General features: G+C 41.0%; 16 protein-coding genes across 16 annotated transcripts; 7 read left to right on the forward strand and 9 right to left on the reverse strand.

The window, feature by feature from the left end:
- Positions 1-14: 14 nt before the first annotated feature.
- NESG_00962 (uncharacterized protein) lies at positions 15-809 on the reverse strand (the record flags this gene model as incomplete). The annotated part of the gene is made up of 1 exon (XM_053048601.1): positions 15-809. One exon carries the CDS (start codon positions 807-809, stop codon positions 15-17), a length of 795 nt encoding a protein of 264 aa, XP_052905361.1.
- Positions 810-837: 28 nt separating this feature from the next.
- On the forward strand, positions 838-3,609 carry NESG_00963 (uncharacterized protein; the record flags this gene model as incomplete). The annotated part of the gene is made up of 1 exon (XM_053048602.1): positions 838-3,609. The coding sequence occupies one exon, from the start codon at positions 838-840 to the stop codon at positions 3,607-3,609; it is 2,772 nt and encodes a 923-aa protein (XP_052905362.1).
- Positions 3,610-3,779: 170 nt separating this feature from the next.
- NESG_00964 (uncharacterized protein) lies at positions 3,780-4,610 on the reverse strand (the record flags this gene model as incomplete). The annotated part of the gene is made up of 1 exon (XM_053048603.1): positions 3,780-4,610. One exon carries the CDS (start codon positions 4,608-4,610, stop codon positions 3,780-3,782), a length of 831 nt encoding a protein of 276 aa, XP_052905363.1.
- Positions 4,611-4,643: 33 nt separating this feature from the next.
- On the forward strand, positions 4,644-5,312 carry NESG_00965 (uncharacterized protein; the record flags this gene model as incomplete). Its single annotated transcript, XM_053048604.1, has 1 exon — positions 4,644-5,312. One exon carries the CDS (start codon positions 4,644-4,646, stop codon positions 5,310-5,312), a length of 669 nt encoding a protein of 222 aa, XP_052905364.1.
- A 151-nt stretch (positions 5,313-5,463) lies between these two features.
- On the forward strand, positions 5,464-8,475 carry NESG_00966 (uncharacterized protein; the record flags this gene model as incomplete). The annotated part of the gene is made up of 1 exon (XM_053048605.1): positions 5,464-8,475. One exon carries the CDS (start codon positions 5,464-5,466, stop codon positions 8,473-8,475), a length of 3,012 nt encoding a protein of 1,003 aa, XP_052905365.1.
- Positions 8,476-8,759: 284 nt separating this feature from the next.
- Positions 8,760-9,416, reverse strand: NESG_00967 (50S ribosomal protein L1; the record flags this gene model as incomplete). The annotated part of the gene is made up of 1 exon (XM_053048606.1): positions 8,760-9,416. The coding sequence occupies one exon, from the start codon at positions 9,414-9,416 to the stop codon at positions 8,760-8,762; it is 657 nt and encodes a 218-aa protein (XP_052905366.1).
- A 267-nt stretch (positions 9,417-9,683) lies between these two features.
- NESG_00968 (DNA repair helicase RAD25) lies at positions 9,684-11,645 on the reverse strand (the record flags this gene model as incomplete). Its single annotated transcript, XM_053048607.1, has 1 exon — positions 9,684-11,645. The coding sequence occupies one exon, from the start codon at positions 11,643-11,645 to the stop codon at positions 9,684-9,686; it is 1,962 nt and encodes a 653-aa protein (XP_052905367.1).
- A 106-nt stretch (positions 11,646-11,751) lies between these two features.
- On the reverse strand, positions 11,752-11,994 carry NESG_00969 (uncharacterized protein; the record flags this gene model as incomplete). Its single annotated transcript, XM_053048608.1, has 1 exon — positions 11,752-11,994. One exon carries the CDS (start codon positions 11,992-11,994, stop codon positions 11,752-11,754), a length of 243 nt encoding a protein of 80 aa, XP_052905368.1.
- An 18-nt stretch (positions 11,995-12,012) lies between these two features.
- On the forward strand, positions 12,013-13,215 carry NESG_00970 (uncharacterized protein; the record flags this gene model as incomplete). The annotated part of the gene is made up of 1 exon (XM_053048609.1): positions 12,013-13,215. The coding sequence occupies one exon, from the start codon at positions 12,013-12,015 to the stop codon at positions 13,213-13,215; it is 1,203 nt and encodes a 400-aa protein (XP_052905369.1).
- A 55-nt stretch (positions 13,216-13,270) lies between these two features.
- On the forward strand, positions 13,271-13,822 carry NESG_00971 (uncharacterized protein; the record flags this gene model as incomplete). Its single annotated transcript, XM_053048610.1, has 1 exon — positions 13,271-13,822. One exon carries the CDS (start codon positions 13,271-13,273, stop codon positions 13,820-13,822), a length of 552 nt encoding a protein of 183 aa, XP_052905370.1.
- Positions 13,823-16,684: 2,862 nt separating this feature from the next.
- Positions 16,685-17,662, reverse strand: NESG_00972 (uncharacterized protein; the record flags this gene model as incomplete). Its single annotated transcript, XM_053048611.1, has 1 exon — positions 16,685-17,662. One exon carries the CDS (start codon positions 17,660-17,662, stop codon positions 16,685-16,687), a length of 978 nt encoding a protein of 325 aa, XP_052905371.1.
- Positions 17,663-17,686: 24 nt separating this feature from the next.
- Positions 17,687-18,214, reverse strand: NESG_00973 (uncharacterized protein; the record flags this gene model as incomplete). The annotated part of the gene is made up of 1 exon (XM_053048612.1): positions 17,687-18,214. The coding sequence occupies one exon, from the start codon at positions 18,212-18,214 to the stop codon at positions 17,687-17,689; it is 528 nt and encodes a 175-aa protein (XP_052905372.1).
- Positions 18,215-18,254: 40 nt separating this feature from the next.
- Positions 18,255-19,214, reverse strand: NESG_00974 (uncharacterized protein; the record flags this gene model as incomplete). The annotated part of the gene is made up of 1 exon (XM_053048613.1): positions 18,255-19,214. The coding sequence occupies one exon, from the start codon at positions 19,212-19,214 to the stop codon at positions 18,255-18,257; it is 960 nt and encodes a 319-aa protein (XP_052905373.1).
- Positions 19,215-20,466: 1,252 nt separating this feature from the next.
- NESG_00975 (uncharacterized protein) lies at positions 20,467-20,913 on the forward strand (the record flags this gene model as incomplete). Its single annotated transcript, XM_053048614.1, has 1 exon — positions 20,467-20,913. One exon carries the CDS (start codon positions 20,467-20,469, stop codon positions 20,911-20,913), a length of 447 nt encoding a protein of 148 aa, XP_052905374.1.
- Positions 20,914-20,957: 44 nt separating this feature from the next.
- Positions 20,958-22,613, forward strand: NESG_00976 (uncharacterized protein; the record flags this gene model as incomplete). Its single annotated transcript, XM_053048615.1, has 1 exon — positions 20,958-22,613. The coding sequence occupies one exon, from the start codon at positions 20,958-20,960 to the stop codon at positions 22,611-22,613; it is 1,656 nt and encodes a 551-aa protein (XP_052905375.1).
- Positions 22,614-22,750: 137 nt separating this feature from the next.
- Positions 22,751-23,785, reverse strand: NESG_00977 (uncharacterized protein; the record flags this gene model as incomplete). Its single annotated transcript, XM_053048616.1, has 1 exon — positions 22,751-23,785. The coding sequence occupies one exon, from the start codon at positions 23,783-23,785 to the stop codon at positions 22,751-22,753; it is 1,035 nt and encodes a 344-aa protein (XP_052905376.1).
- Between the last annotated feature and the right edge of the window lie 55 nt (positions 23,786-23,840).

The raw sequence follows: 23,840 nt of genomic DNA on the forward strand, positions 1-23,840 counted from the left end.
TTTGTTTATTCTGGTTATATCTGAGGCTGAGGATTCAGACAGTTCTCCTTGCACTCTAAAGAACAAATACGCATTGCAAATGGAATATCATGGCCTTTATATGAGATAATTTTAAATATTATGTTTGTGCATGTAGTAAATGATTTACAGCCGTAGCATATAAAGTGGGACTTCTTAAATGCTGGAGATAGATTCTGCATGTTCTCTATTACTATGGTTTTTAGACAAAGCTCATTCAGTGTTTTTTCCTTAAAGACCACACTCGCATTTCTTTTTTCAATCTCCTCTGCACTTAGAAAGTGTCTAGAGCATATAGTGAACAGCATAATGGGAAGTGAGAGAATCTCAATAGGCAGATATTGAATTGGATTGTTTGATAGAGTTAGTGTATGTAGGTGGGCCAGATTTTGAATGTTACTTGGAATAGTCTGGATCTTATTTGACCGAAGGAGGATTGCATGTATATTTGTAGCAGTGAACAGCTCTAGAGGAAGACTTTCAAGCAGGTTGCCTTCAAGGTTCAGTATAACTTTTGACTCGCTGAAAACAGCTTCATAATCGACTTGCTCATTCAGAGGAAGCTGCTCCTCTTTAATTATGGATAATAGAGAGCTGATTGGGATATTTTTTATTGCCAAACAGCTAAGATTGACTGTCCGCGTTTTTGTCAGAACACAGTGCCGCGTATTATTCAAGGCATCTTTTATTTCTGCTGCTTGGTTTTCCTCGGATATCCCGTTGAAAAATATTGGAAGTGATAGATTTCGCACCGGCAATCTGCCAGTCTTTCTTCTTGACCATTGCGACATATTATAAAATTTTCGCCCGTATTTTTTTATGAATATATTAAATAGAGATGAGGTCAAAACGCTGGCAGACCGAATGGTAGCCACTATTGAGGTCTCTTCTCTGCCCAGGCTATGGTTTAGCAGTGCGTATAGACTAGTTGACCAGAAACCCGAAAAGCTGTCCAAAGTACAAAATGAAGATATTTCAGGAGTCATTGCAATAAAAAATGATCGTCTTCCGCTGGACTTTAGCAGGGTTACACCAAAGTATCCTCACATATCCTTTGAGCCCGACAACTTTCAGAAGCAGTGCTTTTACTACATCAATAAAAGCCAGAGCATATTCGTGACAGCTCACACAAGCTCGGGAAAGACCCTTATAGCAGAGTATGCCAGCTACATTGCAGAGCTGCATGATACAAGAATGATATACACGTCTCCAATTAAAGCACTGAGCAACCAGAAATACAAGGAGTTCTCGCAGAAGTTTGCAAGTGTGGGTATATTAACAGGAGATGCGCAAATAAATGGAACTGCAAAGTGTCTAGTTATGACAACAGAAATACTGAGAAACATGCTGTACAGAGGAAGCACAATCCTTGATGACGTTGAGTTTATTGTCTTTGACGAAATACACTATCTGGGGGACAAGGAAAGAGGCGTAGTATGGGAAGAGGTTATAATTATGCTTCCACGGCACATAAGTCTTATATTTTTAAGTGCCACCAGCCCGAATGCAAAAGACATGTGCCAGTGGATAAGCGTAATAAAAAACAAAGAGATGTATCTTATTGGAACAGAGAAAAGAGCAGTCGAGCTAGAACATGGCGTGTACTTTAGAAACAACCTGCATATGCTTACGCAGAACCAGGTGTTTAGCCACGAAGAGTACATGAAGGCGAAGAAAACAGGAGCAGCTGAGATTTTTAAGGAGAAGCAGAGAAGCTCGCCTGCGCTATTAAAAAAGCCTGTAGTAGAGGCCAAAAAAAGAGCTCCAAATGAACTGGAAACCCCAATAAACATAGCAAGAGACCTGATACAGAAAAACCTGGCCCCAATTGTGTTCTTTGATTTTTCAAAGTCGCGAATAGAGCAGTCTTTCTCCATGTGTGATTCGCTAGACCTGACTACATCAGAGGAAAAGACACTTATTCGGGAGTTCATAGTGGATGCGCTGCAGAAATTGCCGAAGTCAGACAGAGAGCTTCCGCAGATAAACTTTGTGGTTCCTAACTTAATTCGGGGAGTGGGCATGCACCACTCTGGGCTGCTTCCTATCCTCAAGGAGATTATAGAAATGCTTTTTACAACAGGTGCGCTGAGAATTCTCTTTTCTACCGAAACACTTGCGATGGGGCTAAACATGCCTGCGCGCACAGTTGTAATCAGAACAACAAAGAAATACAGCCCAGAGACAAGATCGTATGTAGACATCAATGTCGGTGAGTACACACAGATGGCAGGCAGGGCAGGAAGAAGAGGATATGACATAAAAGGAACTTCAATCATAGAATGCACAGGACAAGAGCTGCTGCCAGAGGCGCAGCTTGTAAAGCTACAGACAGGGACGGCCATGGCGATTGAAAGCAACTTCTACATCACTGCGCGAATGATTCTAAAGCTGCTTCGAGTGAAAAGTGTGTCGATCGAGGAAATGGTGCGGTATAGCTTTGGAAAGTCCAAAGTAGAGCAGCAGATGCGCAAACTGATACATCTTCAAATTACACTAAAGACAGAGCTGCTGCACTCTGTTATGTCGTGCGAAAAATGCGAAGATGCACAGAAGTATGTTTATAATTATCAAAACATTATATCCGATCTAGAGACCGTTTATAAAAAGGCTGACGTGTCTCAGCACTCGGGCCAGATTATAATATATGCGGACAAAAGCGCAATACTAGCCATTCCGCATAATAGAATAGAAGAAGAGCTTGACAGCAGTCTGCTTATAGAAAACCCAAGTGCAGACAGCCATCCTTCCTTAGTACTTAACAAAGAGTCAAAAAGACCGGAAACAATACCCACAAAGGACTACAAAGTGCACAAGTCTCAATCCGATGCAGTCTCTATGTGGAGTGAGCTGTATACCTTTAAATGCATTGAATGCCCAGACTTTTCAATCCATTACAAAGGGCATCTAAAAGAATACCTGCTTAGAGCACAAATAGAGTCAATTGACAAGCAGCTGGCAGCAACAAACACCACAGGACTTAAGTGCAACAACTACTTCAACTACATTATGTTCTTGCGTAGCCTTGGATATATAGACGGGCTAAACAATATAAAGATGAAAGGAAAAATAGCATATGAGTTTAACTCTATTGAATGTGTTCTGACAACTGAGGTTCTGCTCTCTCCGCTGATAGCAGGCATGAAAACGCACGAGCTTATTATTGGGCTAGTTGGGCTGACGTTCTTTGAAAAGCACCAGCTTAAAGAGGAGGCTGAGTATGCAAGAGAGGAGCCACGGACAGAACAGATACAAATTCTCATGCCGGCAATTTCTATAATAAGCGAAATAGTGAAAGATTTAAGGCCCACCTATAAAGCCTACAAGATCAAAATAGAACAGCCAAACCATGCATTCTGCGGAGAGCTGGCTCTTTGGCTCCAAGGAAAGTCATTGGCTGAAATTATTGATGCATCTCCTCTTTCTGAAGGTGTAATTGTAAAATACGTCCGAAAGGCAACGGAAATATGCACAGAGCTATCAATAGCAGCGAAAATACTTGGAAATCCAAAACTCTCTCAGGAGATTGATGCGGTGAATGAAAAATTAAAAAGAGGAATTGTTTTCACTCCCAGCTTATACTACGGATAGACTATGCAGGAATGAATATTTCAAGCAGAGGTGCAATAAAGAGCAGAAACTTCTTTAGTAAGGTAGACATCGATTAATTAAGAGTATTTATTTAGGATGTTTATGGGTATGGAGCAAAAATAAAAAAGGAAGTTATGTTAAATGAAGAGTTTATTAAGCACAACAGCCGCCTACGCCCCATACATCTCAGACGGCTCTGATAACTCCTGTATCTCTCTTTCTAGATCTTCAATTTCCTTCAGATTTCCCTCGTTTTTTGCCCGCTCTAGAGTTACTTTTAGCACAAGTCTTCGCTTTGCAGTAATTCTTCTGTCCTTTGAAAATCTTCTCATCTGCCCAAGAGAATAGTCCTGTTCCTCTTCAGACATCCTCTTCTCTAGGCATTTGGAAAGGCGTACTTGCATTTTCTGGAGAGTCTTGTTTCCTCCTGCAATTGCATTCTCCTCAATATACTTTGTGTATTCTTCCTTGGAAATGCCTCGGTTGCTTATGCTCTGGATGTTTACTTGTCTTCTATCGCCAGCCCTCTCCAAGCACATCCACTGGTTTGTTACTTTGCCTTCTATCTCATACCTCTTTCCTTCGTATATCTTGGTTATTCTGTATACATGGTATCCCTCCAAGAGACGTATCTTCACGTAGTATCCTTCAAATGACTTTAGAGCTTTTTTGTACACATTGCTTACAAAAGTGCTTCTACGAAGGACTACAGCCTTAAAGACATCATAGGTGGTGGCCTTGCTAGGCACTGCAGGTGCAGTCTTCTCTTTCTTTCGTTTTGTGTCTTTGCTACTGTCACTCTCTGTTTCATCTTCCTCTGTGAACAGATTATTGCGATGCTTAAGCTCCCGTCTTTCGTTTTCCTCTGTTTTTTTAAGATGTCTTTCGTATAGAATCCGCTCCCGCACTGTTTCTGGCAGCGATTCCAGATAGTTTCTATCTTCCTCGCCAATATACAGCTTTTCTTCCTTTTGCATTCTTCTGGGTTGTTTTAGAGACATAGTATATAAATAAATTAATTCAATTCAAATATTATGGATGTAAATAGAGCAGATGATAGCTTTGTGGGAAAGCCTCTAAAACTCAGCAATATGCTGGAGAACTACAAAGAATCACCGCTATACACGGGTATCAGTGCACTTTCTGCATTGGATTCCAATGTTAGACTTGTAAAGCGGGATGGAAACTGCTTCTACTACTCGGTGATTTTTTTAATGCTTGAGCACTACTCGACCCCATTGCTTGCTGCACATCTGGTGCAGGTCTTTAGTAAGCACAACGCCAATTTGATTTTAAGCGGTGTTGATTCCTATTTGGTCAATGAGTTTTCGGACCCAATTATGTCTGTTCTCAAGGCTGTGGGGAACAACGAAGCGCTTGAAATAGAGGCCCTAGACGGAGTATTCTGGAACTATACGGTGGCCTACTTCAGGATGATCACCTCTTTATGCATAAAAAGCCATCCAGATGATTTTTCTGCGTTTATAGAAAAGCCCCTCAACGAGTACTGCGCAGAGTCTGTTGAAGCAATTGACCAATATGCAGGAGAAGTTGAGATGATTGCAATTTCTAAGGCCCTCTCAATCTCATTTGACCTGTTTTGTATAGAAAAGGAAAGAAACGACCGCTTTACACGGGGGTCCGGCGAGAATATTGGAACTCTTTTATTTATTGCAGATCATTTCGATATTCTATATATATAAGAATAAGAGCAACTTAGTTCTTTTTATTTAAAAAGCAGTACATAGGAATTAATGAAACATGGCTAGGCCTGTTATAAATTTGCAATTAGAGCATGCTAATAAAATATATGATACAATCTATGTTTAAATATTTGTTTATTTTCATTTGGCAATGCAGGAAAACCAGTTTGAAGAGGACGAGCTCTTGAAAGAGGAAAGAATATCCGCAGAGAAGTATGCAAAAAGCCTTGCAAAATACGAGAATGCGCTTGCACTAGATCAGCCATCTACGTTTATGAAGGTCCTTAAGGTTCCAGGGATTGTATTTTTTGCTGTTGTTGGGGGATACATACTAGGATGGCTTGAGTTTCGCCCGTGGGTGATTATTCCTCTGCTGTACATCATAGGATTCGTGTTCATCATGCGCATTAAGGAGTTCAAAAGAAGCATGGAGGCATTTGTGTACTTTTCAATTAGAAAACAAACCGTGTCAAAGTATGAGAAGGTGGACTGGATGAACGAAGTGACTGAGAAGGCATGGAGGTTTGTAGAGTCAACGCTTTCCAAGGTGATTCTTCTTCGGATTAGTACGATACTGCGAAAAGTCAAGGTTCCTATGGTCAGCGACATTAGGCTGGATAGATTTACATTGGGAGGACAAGCGCCTGTAATAGAGGGAATTCGTATAAGACAGTCGTGCAGAGACTCTCTAATTGTAGATGCCACGATGCATTTCATTCCATCTGTGTCAGAGGAACTACAGACCACCCTTGGAACCCCGGGGGATAACCAGATCAGCTGGAACTCCAATATTACGTTTACCATTCGCGTGGGAGGGTCCTCTGCTGGGATAGACATGCCGGTCACGCTAAAAAACATGTCGTTCCGCGGAAGCATGCGTATTAAACTTAATTTTACATACGATGCAAGTGTTATAGAGGGCGTTGAGTTTTCTTTTTTGAAGCAGCCAATCATTGAGTTTAATATTGTTCCGCTTAAAATGCTTGACATAATGGATGTGCCAGGCCTTGGCACAGCAATAAAAAAGGTAATTGAGCTTGGAATAGCCAAGGAAATGCTTTATCCAAAGCGCATTTCAGTTGCACTCAAGCCAAAATCAAAGTACTATGTGGGTGCTATTTCAGTGCACATACACAGAGTTTGCACAAAGATAAAGAAAGACTGGCTGCTATCGGTTGGCCTAAACGGGCGAAAAGGGCAGTTTGTAACAGAAATTACCGGCGAAGACACAAACTATGTAGCATACCTGCCAATTAAAAACATTGATGACTTAATTTACATCTTCATCCAAGGAAAAGAGGAAAAGGGGCCTGCCTCCACTGCCACACTATCGATTGAAAGGATATGCATGCAGTCCCGTATGCAGGGAATTTTCCCATTTTCAAACAGGCAGGGATATATCGACGCATCCTTTTTATACCATCCAAAGATAGATGTGGATAATAATCTATCAGAGGAAACCCCAAAATCTGCAATTGTAACAGTAAAGCTTGCGCAGCTGATAGATATGGTGGATGTTATGGGCATGCCATACAAAAGCCTCACGGTTCGGGCCACTGTATACATGCGGCAGAAAAGAACCAAGAACAAGGACCCTGCGTACATGTCTGCAACAGAGCTTATGCCTGAGGAAAACGATGCGGTAAGTCCCGGGTTTTCAGTAACAAACGAATCCTCTACAGACTCTGATGAAGAGCTTAAGAAGAATCCTGATAAAAAAACCCCAGAAAATGAAGAGCTTGGTGTTTTTACCACATCAACTGCAAGAAACATAACAAGTCCTGCGTTTGATGAGAAGTTCGTGTTCTTTACTAGAGACACAAAGCGCACTATAATATCAATTGAGGCTTTGGAGAAAAAGAGAGTGATTGGAAGCTTCAGTGTAAATATTCGTAGAGGAATATCAATCTCCTACGGAACATTTGACTTTTGGCACATGCCAGCAGGACGGGCGAAGCTTCTGTTCTCTGCAGAGTACTCCTGCATGACTAAGATTAAAATGCAGAAGTACACACATATTCGGGTTGTGAAAGTGAATAGCATTGAAACAGAAGGTGTTTTCTCTGGATATCTTGTTACATCTGGTCGAGTTGTGCCAGTTGAGCCCTTTTTCTCGCACTGCACAGGAGAGTACTCTGGCCTTACACTTGTGCCCCTTTTATCTACAGAAGAAATAACCAAATATGTTGCTTACATGAAAGATGAAGTATATGGTGGGTGTGACGTGATAAGCGGGGAGTCATATATTGGCGACTCGCGCATTGACATGGATGTGGTAGATTATGCGCTTTACAACCACGAGAAGCCGCACGTGCAGGCAGAAACAGAAGCATATTCCAATGAAGAAAGGCAGGAAACAGCAGAACCGAGTAAAGAAGAGGACAAGGAGATGGAGGCATCTAGCATCCAGCACGTTCACTCAGGCGATTCATCTGGATTAAACGAAGACCAGGATACGCCTCACATGAAGTCTTTATTTGTCCAAATGCGCGTAGTTGTGTGCAGAGTAAATCATCCGATTTTCCTTGAGTTTTCTAAAGGAGATGTTGTTGTTGACCGAAGTGTTTCTAGCAGCGGAAAAAAACTGCACGGCGAATTTTTCTTCTTTAGCAGCGATGTGACCATCTCGGTCTTCACTGTGAAAGAAGGATTTCTAATTGGAAAGTTCCATCTGTGTAAACCAAGCGGGAGGCATGAGATAAAGCTCACTCACGGCCAGCTGTTTGTTATAGATGTTAATAACAGATATTACAAAGGCCCCTCCCTTCTCCCCATACAAGCCGGCACGCTTTCAGTTACCATTCTTGAGATGAAGATAGCGGAGCTGCAGGAGCCAAATGTATACTCCAGTATATTTATAGAGATTGTTGTGGGTGATAAATCCAAAATCACAAAGCCAAGTGAAGAAATTATGCTGCCAAAGTTTAATGAAACTTTTGAGTTTCCAGTTTTCACGCCGCTTGACAGAGTTGAGATTAAAGTCTATGGGTGGACCCTTTTAAAGGAGAAGAAGTTCTTGGGGGAGACAGAACTGCCGTCCAAGGCGATTCCTCTAGGCACCTCATCCTTTGCTGCAGACATTCCAGCAATGTCTATAGACAGCACCGCTGCTATATATAAATTAAATGCAAATATGATTTTATATGAAAATGGAAGAGTATGACGGATGGTCACTGGATGAGCCAGAAGCAATAGAAGTGTCGGGAAGAACATTCTTTTTGACTCAGGAAGTGGTTAAAAAGTACTCATATCTACAGTGGTAGTAATAAATGCTAATGTGCAAATGTGCCATATATGTTCTGCCTTGTGCTCAAAAATGCCAAATTAGACGAGCGCTTTCTCTGCTGTTTTTTGCAATTTTAGTTTAAATTTTGCGCAGGAGTAACTGACTGTGTGTTCTGCTGGACTAATGATACAAAAGTTGATGGATAAAAGAATGTATATTTATTAGAATGGGAAATATCTAATAGTCTTTCCTTGAGTAGATTTGATATCAACTGATCGTAAGTTCTGCATTCCCTTCTTAAGAAGACCAATCAAAGCCTGCATAGCAGTGGATATGTTCTGGGACACCTCGGTTGGGCTCATCTTAGTAGTACCAACAGAGAAGCCAAGAAGTAAATCGGCCTTAAGATTCAGCTGTATTTTTCTTCGCACATCCTCGTAGTAGTTCTTGATTTCGTTTATGTTCTTAATCATGTATACGGGCTTCTTCTTTCCGGTAAAGATCAGTGGCTCGAATACTTTATATAGGGATGGAACGGAAATGAAAGAGTGGTACTTCTTTACCAGGCTCTTTCTTCTCTTCTTTGCCTCAGGAGTCTTTCCTTTGTACTCATCGAAGGAGATGAATGGAATGTCTGATCCCTCCAGAGCATTTGCCAAGTGGATGTCTGCTAAAACAAGAACTTTCTCTTCCTTTCTCTTTGGGTAAGGAAGGGTTACTTCTCCTCTAAATCTTTTGTCTCTTGCAGCGTCGTATCCTTTGATTCCTACTCTTACCTCGATTGTTTCACCGGCTTCTACTCTCTTGGCGTTTACTCCATTGATGATTGTTTCCAGTGTTGATACAATTGCTTCTGCTTCAAATGCTTTTGAACCCATGACTAAAGAAAAAAGAAAGAAAATTATAAATATTTTTGGGGAGCTATCCAGTTTAACTATTTTATAAAAATATGCAGAATACCTAAAACACGGCGTGCACTGTCTGCACGCAGGCACTAGATACATGAGAGTCTTCTTCTGAAGGTATTCTCTGGCTTTTCATATATGATGGCAATACAGCACATAAATATAGTCGTTCAGACAGTGCCCAGCTATTTCTGATGGGCAAAACAGACATGATATGTAACTACTGCTGCTCTTCTTGTTTTATTTCGATCTTCTCTCAGTGTATGATAGGTGCGTGGGTGCGGACAATTTCTTGCTTGACACCTTTTTGTCTATCCGCTCAATTTCGTCATCTTCAGACTCCGTTTGGATATCTCTTTCAGACGCCATCAGAATTGAGGCAAGCAGCTCATTTTGCTCGGTTTTCGTTCTATATATGGTGGGCGGATTATCTTCCATCTCTTTAATCTCCTCAATTATCTTAAAGGAGTACCCCTGATCTATCAAGAACTGTCTTCTTCGTGTGGAGTACGGTACCTCCTCCGTGTCCATGCTCACCAGTGTGTAGAAATACGCAGTAAAGCCTTCATCTGTTCTTCTTTTCGCCCTAAGAATACGCCCCAGACGCTGTGTCTCCTGACGTCTACTTCCAAAGTGCCCAGAGATCTGAATTAAGCAGGTAGCCTCTGGCAAATCAATTGACGTATCTCCTACCTTGGACAGAAAGATTGTGTTAATTTTTGAGTTGGTTCTGAACTGGTTCAAAATATGCATTCTTTCTGCCTGTCCTGTAGGTCCGTATATAAACGGCTTTCCAAACTTGAGCGCATATGCTTTTAGCGTAAACACATTGTCCGAAAAGACAATTATCTTGTCGCCAAGCGCCTCGTGCTTATTTATAATATACTCACACATCTGTATTTTGGTTGGGTTCATTGTGGCAAGTATTCTTTTTTTTCTTACATCCGCCACTAGATACTGCTTGTAGAACTCCCCTGTCATCTTGCACCACACCTCTGTACAGCTTACTTTGGATATATGCCCTTGCGCGCTCAGGTTGAGCCAGTCAGCTTCATACAGCTTTGGCCCTATCAGAAAGTTGAGGTCTTCTATTTTCTCGTCCTCCCTTACAAGAGTTGCTGTCAGACCAAGCTTACAGTGCGAGATGATCGTTGAAACTACTCTTCTGAACATGTTGGCAGGCACCACATGCACTTCATCGAAGATAATAAGCCCCCACTCGGTGTTTGTAAGAAAGTCCATTATTTTCTGCGTCTCATATGACCTTTTCCCGCTATACGATACCATAGTGTACGTGCTGACAACAATTCCTGCCTGCCCAGTAAACTTCTCTTTTGTGTCTGATGTAAGTATCGCAATGGACTCATCTTTCACATTAGTGAAGTGCTTTATCTGCTGCTTCCACTGCTCCACGGATACAGAGGTCGTGCATAGTATCAAGCACGATCTTTTCATTGTACACAGCGCCACAATCCCCACCAAGGTTTTTCCTGCTCCGCATGGAAGCACAATAATGCCGGATCGAGCCCTTCCATTTCCAAACATTTTGTTCAGACTGAACTCCTGGTATGTTCGTATTGAGGTTGTGGATTTTAGGTCTATGTCCAGAAGTGGAAGTGTGTTCTCTGTTCTAAAGTCGTACTCTTCGATTAGCGGGTAGTCAAGCTCTATGCATCGCTTCTTGGCCTGCTCTACCTTGGATCGCTCTATTTCAAAGTTCACTATGACTTTTTTTTCTTCTGTTATTGGCACGCACAGCTCCTGAATCACGGGATCTCTGTACAGAAAGGATATATTTTGGTTTTCCTGCGACTCTATAAAGTATCTTCCCTGCCTAATTACCATTTTGATCTTTCCATAGCTAGTGGTGCATGATCTGATAAAGTTCAAAATGCTCAGTGGAACTTTATTCTTGCTGAACCTGTCCATTGTGTCAATAATGTCTTCTGTCTTAAGCCCTACACTGGCAGCTGCATAGAGCGAGTAGGCTGTGAGCTTGTACTCGTGCATGTTGCACGGCCTTGTTACTGGCTCGGCTATGGCAATAAGAAAGTCCTGTGCCTGCTGACTCTGCTCTGAGTGCATTTCAAGAATTATCACCCCATCTGCAGACACCCACATGGGCCTAGCTGCATGGTTTTCCTTGAGAATAATGTGCTCATCTACTCCTTCTAATGTATTTGTAGCTTGTTTTGGCAGCATGCTATTTGTCTTTTTCTGTTTTTCTGTTTTTTCTAAAATTCATATAGACCAAGCGCTACCACTATTTCCAATATTTAATTTAACTTTTATTACTTTTCTTCGCCCATCACATCCTGCGCTGCTCTGTAAGGATTGACTCGATTAGACTCATGTCTTTGTTTGTTAGGTGCCTTTCAAGTATCTCGCATATCTTTTCATACTTCTCTGTTAATGTGAATGTAGTCTTTGAGTTCTCTATCTCTCTCCTAATATGCGCCATGAGTTCCGAATACCGCCCTGTTCGCTTTAGCTCTTCCAGCACTGCATTGACTCCTGTGCTCTTTTTTAGCAAGCAAATTACCTCTTTCATATTTTTATTTTTCTTGCTATGTCTCCGAATGAAAGGCTATTTATACTAGAGCTGTTTGGTGACGTCTGTGAAAGAATTGGTTACTATCTCTTGAAAAACAAGGACACAAGCTTAATATCAATATATAAAGGGATCAACAGCAGCCGAAAAGATGCAGTAAAGGGCCTTTCTTTATTGATACACTTTGGCATTGTAGGATTTACAAACTACAGCGGAAGAGGCGTTCGGTATTTTATAAAGCAGGGACACTCCAGCCTTATCAACTATCCAGTGTATATTAGCTACTGCGAGACTTTGTACGGGCCCCAGGGCAGCCAAATAGTAATGGAGGTGCTTCTCAGAAGAAAAATAGGAATGAGCTCAATTCCAGAAGAGCTGCTTGAGTGTGCAAAGAAAATGCTTCGAGAGGGAATTCTGGCAGAAGAGTCCGCGCAGGGGGTCAAAAGAGTGAAGGAGGACACAGAAAGATATCTTCTTTTTTCAAAAAGCGCAGTTGATTCTAAATTGCTTACCATGTTCTTTTATAACGATATTTTAAGCCATTTTTCGGAAAATACAAAGAGAGTGTTTTCTGCAGTGAGAAGCTTCTATCCAGCGCCATCCCCTCTAAATCGCATTTTGGAAAGATGTGCAGAGTTTCATGTTGAGCCAGAGGCTCTTAGCAGCACAAAAACTCTGAGTATGAGCGAAACTGTTCAGAAGCACATAAAGTATCTTATTGGGTATGGTGCAATATCGGGGGGATACGAAATGTATCAGGTTAACCACGAATCATATCTGGATAAGATTAAAAAGAACGTTCTTCTTGAGTACTGTGACATGTACATAGGCTCCATTGCATCCACGGTGTTTTCTATGCTATTGAACAAAGGATATGTTGAAGATAAGTTCATACAGAAGCATCTTTTGCTAGAGCCGCAGAAATGCAAAAATATTCTTTTTCTTCTCCTATCCGAACGATTTGTCTCTTTGCAGATGATTCCAAGAACTGCAGACTGTGCTCCCTCCAAGAGCTTTCATTTGTGGTCTGCAAATCCAAGAAAGGTATTTGCTGTTCTTGAGCAAAAAGTGCACAGCAAGCTAAATGAAAATTATATTGAGCTATTTTGTCTACAGAAGAACAAACTATTTATTACGCCTGGAGAATATAAACACAAAACAGACCAGATCTTTAATTTACTTGAGAAGTTACACACCTTCTGTTTTATATTGTCTTTATAGGTTTAAAACAGTGTTTTGGGAAAGGTATTAATAATAATAAATATAAAGATAGATAATGAAGCTTTATGCGCTACTTTACATGACAGCGCCTCTTTTTTGCTGGTGCAACGCAGGAAAAAAAGAAACAAACCAGCTTATGATCACTCGCCTAGCCCAAATTGATAGTATGCTAAGAAATATTCTGGATGGAAAAGTGTCTCCGCAGAAGTCATTTCTGAGCAGCACTCTAAAGGGGCTTTCTTCCAAAAGTTCCAAATCCAGAAGCACGTCAAAAAAAGCAAGAAGCAAGCAAAAGAATGTGGACAGTGAGTCAGACTATGCCACAACAAAAGAAATACAGGTAAGGGAGCGAAAAGAAGCCCCTAGGCTGTACTCTAGAGACGATGAAGATTCCTTTGAAAAGCCAAGAAGAAAAAAAAGAACCCGGACATATAGTGCAGATGATGAAGAGAGCTCTGCATACTGGAGACCTTCTAAAGGATCTCGCGCAAATTCTTCCTTCGAAGAGTCCGCTGATAGAGATTATGATGTTTCCTCTGTGAATAGAAGGGCTGCCAAGCCAGGTGGCTATGCGTATGACGATGAGTATAGCCAAGAAGAACGATAAGGCATTTTCGTATATGCAAGAGGTCTTCTCTGCTATGGCTGTATTTAGCCTTTATTTCAGAAACTACTATAATACTGTACGCACAAAAAGTGTTTGGTGGGCTAAAATGATTTTTTAAGCTATGCAGATGCTTTTAGTACTACTTTAATATTTCCACATAGTATGCTCAAATATTATTTTTCTTGCCTTTAGATTCGGCTAAGCAATGCTGCCATACATTCACATATTATAGCCTGAATTCGTAATAAGCAGTATGCGATATTTTCACAAAGCCCCAACACATGCCCAACTAAAGTATAAGACATTATAGAAGAATGTTGATATTCGTATACCCATTTGTCTGAAAATAAAGTAGCTTTAAAATAGCTTATTTCTAGCTTGAATAATTATTATTTACTCCTCATTATTCCTGTTGGTTTTCCTTGCCTTGGGTGCAAGAAACTCTCTTCCCGGATCAGCAATATAGATTGGTGTTAAGCATTGTCTTCAGGATTTTGGCTATAGTCTAACGCACTACAAGGGGCTCTACTTATTTATGCGTCAGATTATAGTGATTCTCGATAAGTGACATATATTGTCATTGGCCTTGGGTCATCTAATAAGACTTTACTTTCATAGCACCACTTTGACTGGCTTTTTCTAGAGGTTTATAAATATAGGATGAAAAATAAATTATATCCAAGTTTCGTATGCTCAAATCTAACATTTCGAAGAGGAAAACTCAGCTATGCCAAAGCTAACTTCTTTATTTAGGCTTTCATTTTTACTTCTGCACTTTAAGACTGTAATATACTTGTGTATGAAATACCTATCATGAATTAGAAGATAGACTGTTTGATTCTATAATACAAATAAAGTGTATATGTACATGAATATATAATAAATCATGCTTTAAAACCAAGATATTTACAAAGGTTGTGAGTTATATAAACTTTTAATGGTATTTATGTATTTTTCTATAACTTTTTCATTTATAAAAATATATACATGTTTATTTTCAGGAAGAAACAACTATTATGAAGCATTTTATTTCCTCTAAAAAAAGACGAAAGCACAGGAAAATCAAAAAACTGCACAATTCAAAGACCCAGCCGGGCACTGACACCACACAGAGGAGCTTAACACACAAAACAGACTATGTATGCCCAGCACATAGAGAACACAACCAGAATGCCACAGCAGCAATACTATAGGTTATACCAAAGGAAGAATACACGTATAGCAACATGTAAATACATTCATGTAAGCACACTATAAACAGCACACTCTTGCTCCACAGTCAACTTACAGCTACAGCAGAGAAGTGCTTGTGCAATGGCGAATCACTGCAGGTCATCCGGGCTGTTTATGCATGGTGCAGCACAGTAGCATCATCACATCACACACTCTGCTCTATAGTAGTAAAGTATACAAGTAGAGGACAGAGGTAGAAAGCAGTGCGCAGAAATAAAATAAAAAAGGAGTAAATGCATGTGTCTTTATTGTTTTTTGTGTTGTTAATATACATGTAGAGACAGTTCATTTAGAGGAGTTTAATAGGAGCTTAGGATATTCGGGCCTGTCTGCGGGGTTGTTTTATCTGTTTTGTGCAGGCAGGATGGGCTTATATGTGTGCCAGGAATACTATGCGAAGAGTTTAAAGTGCTTCTTGCTAGGCCCAGGCTTCAGTGCAGGCCGAGATGAGTTTAACTTACCTTGATGAGTTTAAGTTGTCCGAAGAGCTTAAGTTGTCTCGATGAAGTTAAAGGCACCTCGATGAGCTTAAGGTATCTGCCTGTGCGCGAGTGCACACAGAGGAGAACTAGCAAGTGATTCCTGTGTTTCCTTTGGAATATTTTTACAGATTTATGCTCTATTTATACTTATATTTTGGAAAATAGACCTTAATTTACCCGTTCTGGATGCCCCCAATATCCCCAAAAGAGCGCATATACTTTTTAATATACAAGAAGACCCGCTCTAAAGTGAATATAGACAGGTCTATGGGGGCTGCACCCCCAATATGCCCGAGTAAGGGTAAATTGCGCAGGAATTGCGCAGCCTAGCTGTGTGCCTCACACACAGAGGGTATAGCGCAGAGAACAGATGCTATAATGTGATATGCAGTATATATGCAGTGGATATAAACAGACTGGCTGGCTTGAATACCTCAGGCTGCACTACTAGCCAGAGTACAGACAGAGTTGAGAGATGTGGGCGCACTCTTTTTGTTGCTCTCTTTATGGCGTGTGTGAGTTATAGAGAGTAGGGCCCTTTCACAGAACAGTATGCACTCTCTGCCTCTCGGACACAGCTACCCTTCTAGGAGCTCTGCCCAGCACACACATATGCAGAGTGTTTCTGTCCTCGCTGCATTATGGATTCGCACGCCCTTTCTGGGCAGGAGACCCATCTCAAAAAAAACACCTGAGAAAATATTTTTTGCAGGGGCTCTCAGCAGGGCAAAACACGGGAATTTCGGAGAAAATGCCTCCTTCCTTCGGTTTGCAGGGGCAAAAAAGTGCGGAGAGGGAAATTGCTGACGAAAAAGGAAAAAAATAAAATGCGGTCTATAAATACGCGAAAACTCTGTCTTTTATTCGCAGTGCGAGAGACTTCTCAGCCACAGACGCATAACAGTCGGGTATGGGAACACTCAGTGCTGTGGGTCAGCGCGGATGTAAAGCACCACTAGCGGGCATTTGGGCTGGCAGGGAAGTGGTGTGGGGGCCAGTAGGCCGAGGCCCCCTTATATATTAATCTCTTCATTGGCACAAGAACCTTGGGCAGGGCTGGTATATAGGTATATAGTATTTAGAAAAGAACAAGTGAATATTATATATGCATAGAGCGGCATTTATTTCCATATATGAGTTTTAGCACTTACCCATGTATGCTAGGGTTTATAATATCAGCTATGCTTGATACAACTCTGGATAGATATATAAAGTCACTTCCGCCATATAGCATATCACTTTCACAGCTGCTCAATGCAACAAAAAGTTCTTCTATTTGAGGAGTGATCTTCTTTTTATCGAGAAGATATTTTGAGAGGGCGTGCACAATATCAACAGCAGAGTATCCAAGCATTGCAATACTTTTAGAGGTCTCAAGCACTTCTTCCACAGTTTTAACGCTCATTATTGATTCAATTATTTCTTGGGGAATCACACCAGATATTTCGTCTATTATCCTTCGGTGTGCAGTAGAACTGTCCACAAGATCAGTCTCATTTAGCTGACACGCGCCTACTGTCTGCAGCAAAACTAGCGCCTTTCGCATATCACCCTCTGTTAGCACTAGAATGTACTTCAGATTCTCATCAGAAACACTCAGCTGTTCCTTTCTTTTTATGTCTCTTAGCACCTCCAAGCTTTGGCTCTGGCCAGTCCACGGAATGTATAGCGGAACAAGCCTACTTCGAATGGGGTCAATGACTTTGTTCACATAGTTTGTTATGAATATAAAACGAGTATTCTGGTGGGTGTCTTCAATAATACGTCTTAGACAGTGCTGGGCATCTATTGTTAGATAGTCACACTCGTCCATAATTATTATCTTCACCTCTCCAGAGTGCGACTTGGATGCTGCAAATGTTTTAATTTTCCCCCGAATTGCGGATATTTCTCGGTCGCTTGAGGCATTTAGCTCCAGCACACTCTCTTTTCGTGTAAGCTTTCTAGCTAGAATAAGCGCAAGCGTGGTCTTTCCGCTGCCAGGAGGGCCGTGCAATATGATATTTGGCAGCGCGTGCTTTCTTGTTAGTAAAGAAGAAAAAAAGTCTCTGATCTCTGAAGGAAGGGCCATATCCTCTATCTCCATTGGTCTATACTTTTCAGTCCATGTAATATTCTGTTGCATAAAATTTTATTTCAATTCGCTTTATTATTGGTGTTTCTTCATTCTCTTCTCAGATCCCTTGGAGATTACTTTTGGTCTTGCTGGGTTCTTTCTGTCACTGGCAGATCCAAAGTACTGGCACTGCTTTCTGATCTTTACTGGAGCCTGGAAAATGATCATCTGCTCTGGGGTTGGTGCGACCTTAAATATCTCGTCAAGCTTGTAAACTTGTCCTCCGTACTTTTCTATCTTTTCTCTTGCTTTGTGTGATATGCTTAAGCAGGCCACCTTGATTGGGTGTGGAATTTCAACTATGCTATCATCAGCAACAATCTTTGTTGCTACAACTGCAAGCTTCTCATGGCATGGAGTGGTGTACTTTACCAAGTTCTTGAGAGTGAGCACAGATCTCTGGGTTATTGGCTTCTTGATGTTTCTTGCAATCTTCTCGTACTCTGGATGAGTAGTTTTTCTTGCTACAGTTGAGAACAGCTCAAACAGATTGTTAATTTCTGCGTTTCTTGTCTTTGGAGCTTTTCGGCCTCCTCTTATTCTAGTTGGTCTTCCTAACATACTGCTAGGGGTAAAATTAAAAGAAAAATAAAAGCAAAAATTACATTGGAATAGCAACGAATCCGTTTGAAAAGGATTTGTCTACAAAAAATCTAGAATGGCTCTCTTCTTTGCCTGCAGCCACATACAGCGTGGATTCTTTTTGCAAGAAATCGTTGGGCACTCCATCTATTTTATATGTATTTAAAATTTCCAATGTCTTTGCAACGCCAAGCACAATAATTTTTCCATCTGACAGCCCAATAGCAGCTGTGTTCTGGGAAACAAGCTTCAAGCAGGATACTTCTGCAAGGCTGTTCTCTTCTGTTGGGATGCAAATGCTGCATATAGGATCACTCTTGTTTATGCTGTATAAATGCACTGTTTGTGTGCTGGAGACAACCAAGAACTCTTCCGCAGTAACAAATGCTCCGTAGAGTGCATAGCCCTCGCTAAGGTGGAATAGCAGCTGGGTGTCCTTTTCTAGCCTAAATATCCGCACAGTTTCTGTTAGCTCTGATGTACACAGAAACAGCTTCTTGTCCGGAGAAAGAGACGTGGACTTTATGGGGGTTTTTGGACCGTATAGGGCTTTAATAAAAAGCAGATGCACAGTTTTAACTCCGTTAGATTCATTTATATCCAGCTTCCATATAAACACTCTATGGTCTGCGGAGGCAGTGATAATTTCTGTTTCATTATTCTCTGTCTCAATTGCATGTATCGATATGATCTGTCCTCTGTGCCGTTTAGATATTCGCTTGTAGCGCTTTTCGCATAGAGATTTGACCTCTCCGGTGCGCGCGCCTACAAGTAGAATGTTATTTACTGCGCAAATGGCAGTCGTGGTTGTTCTGTCCTTTACCAGAACTTTTCTTTCCTGTGTCTCAGGAGCAACAGTAATTATTTCTCCTGACTTCTGGGTGATAACCATTAAATTATTCTGCACATCCATAGCAGTTGGTGGTGATCGCAGCTTAGTGACTACAGTATGGGCTAATGCGGCTGACTCTGCTGTCATTAAAAAAACTGAATAATTTCGCTGTAATTAATTATAAAATTTTTATAGTCCTTGGGTAGATAGGTGTGATATCCTCTTGATGCAATGCGCAGTGAATAGCTTGCGACTTTGTATACGCATGCGCAAGGCAAACGATCAGGCTCTTTATATATAGATGCAGTGTTTCTTGCTGCTCTATAAGTCTAGTAGAAGCATGCAGTAAAGAGGTTCTTGCTATGCATTTTGAGAAGCTTTTATATCCAGTGCTAGAATACCTTTGAGATTCAGGCTGTTTGCAAGATGTTCTTCATATTAAAAGGCCAAACACGCATGGTGCACTTGGGTGAAAGTGCTAAAGGAAAGACATAGGAAGAGAAAGTGTATGAGCTCTTCTTTCTAGTAAACATTCCCAAATTACTGTATATATACAGTAGGATGCATCTGTTAACATAAATACAATTTATTCTAGACCAATGTGTTGATGGCAAGCTCTTACTATTTTTGCATAAGCTATGTATATTTATTACTCTAAAGACATAATAAAGAAAATAGTTAGCTAGCAAAAGAAACCAAACCTCTTAATATAAGTAGCGATGAATAGTAAGAGAAGAAATTAGGCAGAAGGTACATCATATATACCATTTGATGCGGCCTAAATATAGTTTGTGATGGCTGGAGCCAAAAAGTCTTCTGTCTGCGCATTATAAAACTGCATGTATGGCTTTGGATGGAAAGCACACCTACAGGTATGAGCATGTGCCGCTTTTAATAGAATGAAATCAGCAACAGAATAGTATGTAGACATATTAAAGTGTCTGAGAACTGGATACACACAGAGCTTAAGAGAAAATACAAAGATGTTTTATAAACTAGTGATTTTATGTGAAAGTGCAGCAAGCTTTAAACAGTATAGCAGTGGCTAAATAAATCGCTAATAATTGTGCATAAAGGAAAAAATAATACGCTTAAGAATGCATAAATGCGTAACAAAACTAGATGAAAGTTGACAAACTGAATCTAAAATTATGTGATAGATAAGGCATTTATCTTAAATTAAATAGAACCCTATCTAGAACTGTAAAGCATTGACTGTTCAAATAACTGCATTGGTGATCTTTGTATATGCAAAAACTGAAAAATCGTTATACACTAATAAACACTAAATTTGAGATAGAATAAGTGCACAGCAGGTGGTTCACAACATAAAAGCACGCAGCCTTGCACTGTCTAAGTATAGCTAAAGGTTTTTCATTTGATTTTTATTTTTCTTTGTATGTGTATAAGTAATCTAGTTGGGAAAGCGTGTGGGGGCTTTCTAGTTCTTGGAAGCACTGTTTTTGCTTTGGCGTTCGGAGGCAGGTATATCATTCTTCTTCCAATTATTATTTTCCATATGTTTGCCAGCTGGTATAACAAAAAAGCACGATCAGCTTCTGTAAAAAAGCTTGCAACGGCACTAGAGGTGATTTTCTCAATTGGCACAATATTTGGGTATTTTATTGTAAGTAACACTGTTTTTCTGCTGCTTCCTGGGTCAAGCGCGCTAGAAAAAATTCCAAGGCCATTGGTATTGCTTATGTATGTGGACTTTGTTGTATATACATGCTACGTGGCCCACATAATATTGAGCTACTTGGAGCAGGATGTGCCTGAGGAGGAGGACTCGTCTGATATAATAAGATGCAATCAGATGAAAACTTTGAATAGACAGAGCGTATAAGCAAATGCCTATTAAGATGTAAAATTTTAGCTAATTTTTTCAGTATGTCCAGCTACAACAAACGGATTCGGGAAAACTACCTCTCCACTCGGGTAAACGACGAGAGAGAGAAAATGACTCTGCAGAACATATATACCTTCGACAAGATGGCGGGGATAGACCAGCAGAAAAAAGAAATAATGGAGGCCCTAAAAATGCCTTTGGAGCACTATAAATACTATGAGCAGATTGGGGTTGAGCCTGCGGGCGGTATACTTATTCATGGGCCGTGCGGGTGCGGAAAAACAGCCTTTGCAAATGCAGCTGCCAAAGAGGCAGGTCTTCCGATTTTTCCTATTACAAGAGGGGACTTTATTTCTAAAAGCGGGGCTTCTGAAGATAACGCCTCGGCTGTTTTAGAGAAGGCAGTTTCGTTCTCTCCAGCGATTATACTCATCGATGACATAGACCGGTTTTGTATGAAAAGGGAGGGGCTAGACAATGAGTCAGACAAGCGGGTGGTTCTTCGGGTAGTGGAGTTTATCAGTGCCCTTCCAAAGAAAGTGCTGGTTATTGCAACAGCCACCTCTGCAGATGACATAGATCCAATTCTCAGAAGGTCTGGAAGGCTGGAGAGAGAAATAAAGCTGATGGTGCCAACTGAAAATGAGAGAAAGCTAATCGTGCAGAAGCTTTTTTCTGCTACAGTGAATAAGAATCTTGACTACGAAAAAATTACAAAAGCCACTCCAGGATACGTTGGTGCAGATATTAAGCTGCTAGTAACAGAGGCAGGCCACTCGGCGGTTAGGCGGGCTGTGCGCGAGAAAGAAAATATTTCTGCAAGCGCTGGTGGCCAGCGTGAGAGTCTCTTGGCAATCACACAGGACGATGTGTGCGAGGCTTTGGCAAAAGTGCAGCCTGTTGCCAAAAAGGAGGGCTTCACAACAGCATCGGATATCTCCTTAGATGATGTGGGGGCCATGGAGCACATAAAGAAGGTGCTTGAGATGGCCATAGTGCAGCCTTCTTTGTATCCAGAGAGATTTATAAAGGTGGGAATTCAGCGGCCTGCCGGAGTTCTTCTTTATGGGCCGCCAGGAACGGGAAAAACAATGCTGGCGCGGGCTATATCTAACAAGACACACTGTAACTTCATTTCTGTGAAAGGGCCAGAGCTGATCAGCATGTATTATGGAGAAAGCGAGAGAGCCATCAGAAAGCTCTTTGCCAGAGCAAAGGCATCCCAGCCATGTGTCATATTTTTCGATGAAATTGACTCAATATGTAGGAAGAGAGATGCTGGAGCAAGCAAATTTGGAGACACCCTTGTGAACCAGCTGTTGATAGAAATGGATGGGCTTGAGGGAAGAGGAGCTGTCTATGTTCTGGGAGCTACAAATAGAATAGACATCCTAGACAGAGCTCTTCTGCGCCCAGGGCGATTTGATAACATAATTGAGGTGCTGCCGCCCACTCCTTTGGAGCTCATTGAAATACTATCCAAAAAGCTCTCAAAGCTAGCTGTTGATAAGAATGTCAACCTGGAGGCATTGTACCTGGAGGGCCTCACTGGTGCAGAGATAGATCTGCTTATAAGAGAGGCCGGAAATGTGTGTCTGCAGGAAACGCCTTTAGACTCCGATCCAGTTATTGGGCAGGCGCACTTAGAGTATGCTTTAGAAAAAATAAGAGATAAAATCTATACTCTTCAGAAATAAAAATACATAATTCAGCTATTGTCTAAAATAAATCACTTTGCTATATTTATAATCTCATCTTTTAGTAGGCTTTATCTAGGAGCTGCAGATTTGTTACACCTTTGTGTAGAATAAATCAGAAGTGCACTTGAATGAAGCTAGTAAGGCATAGTGCTGCTGCAGAGCTTTGCCATAATAAATGCTCCAATGCCAACGCCAGTGGCCACTCCAATGCCAACGTATTTAACTAAATCCTTGTAAAAGAACAGCTCTGCAGGGTTTACCCTCGCGCAAGGTGCGTCTTTTATAGAAGGCTCCTCCTTTCCATCGCAAGCATCCTTCTTTTTCTCTGCATGCACGCCCACACTGCCTTCACTTTGCACAGTGCCTGCCAAGTCTATAGGCTTTGCCAGCTTCTCAGACAGCTCGCTTAAAAGAGTTAGCATCTTCTGATTGAACTGGGTCTCATATGTTTCAAGCTTTTTCACTCTATCCGTTGTAAACTCAATCGTGTCATTTGTTCTGTTTGCATTGGGGCTTTCATTCTTTTCTATTATATCATTTATCCGAGAGAGAATTTCATGGCACTTGTCATTTGATCGGGCAGGCTGTGTGTGCGGCATGGTTTTCCAGCTGTATAGAGCATCCTTGCGGGGCAAAATGTTTGTGCTTCGAGAGTCCTTTATCTCTTTAAACTCATCTAATCTTTTCTGTCTTTCGTTCTTTCGATTGATGATAAATTTGTCAGTTAGTCCTATGTTTATGTCAAGCGAGTTCTGTGTCTTTTCGGCAAGATTATTAGCGCCCTCTGCTACGTCCTCCAGAATGCTTTTAAATTCATACTGGGTTTCATCAAGCGCTTCTGGTAGTATTATTGTGTTGCTAGTATCTAAGTCATACTGCGGAGCCTCTTTAAATGTATTTTCTAAATCGCACATATTCACCTTATTGCTTTTAGCAGCATCAATTATTACCTCAATTAATTTCTTCATTATTCTTTTGCTCACGCGCACCCTCCTATAGTCATACATCTTTCTTTTTACTTCGTAGAGAACATCAGAGCTTCGAATTGGAATATTTAGCATGGAGGGAAGCGTGTCTAGCGAAAGAATAAGCTTCTCAATAGGCTGCTCTCTCTCGACGCCATACATTCTGTTAATAAACTGCTCTACACACTCATTTCGATCTGCCATGACTCTTCTTGCAATAAAAATATTTGCATGCATAGCATATTTCATGTGAAGTATT

The sequence above is a fragment of the Nematocida ausubeli genome (genome assembly GCF_000738915.1).
Source record: "Nematocida ausubeli strain ERTm6 chromosome Unknown supercont2.2, whole genome shotgun sequence".
NCBI lineage: Eukaryota > Fungi > Microsporidia > Nematocida > Nematocida ausubeli.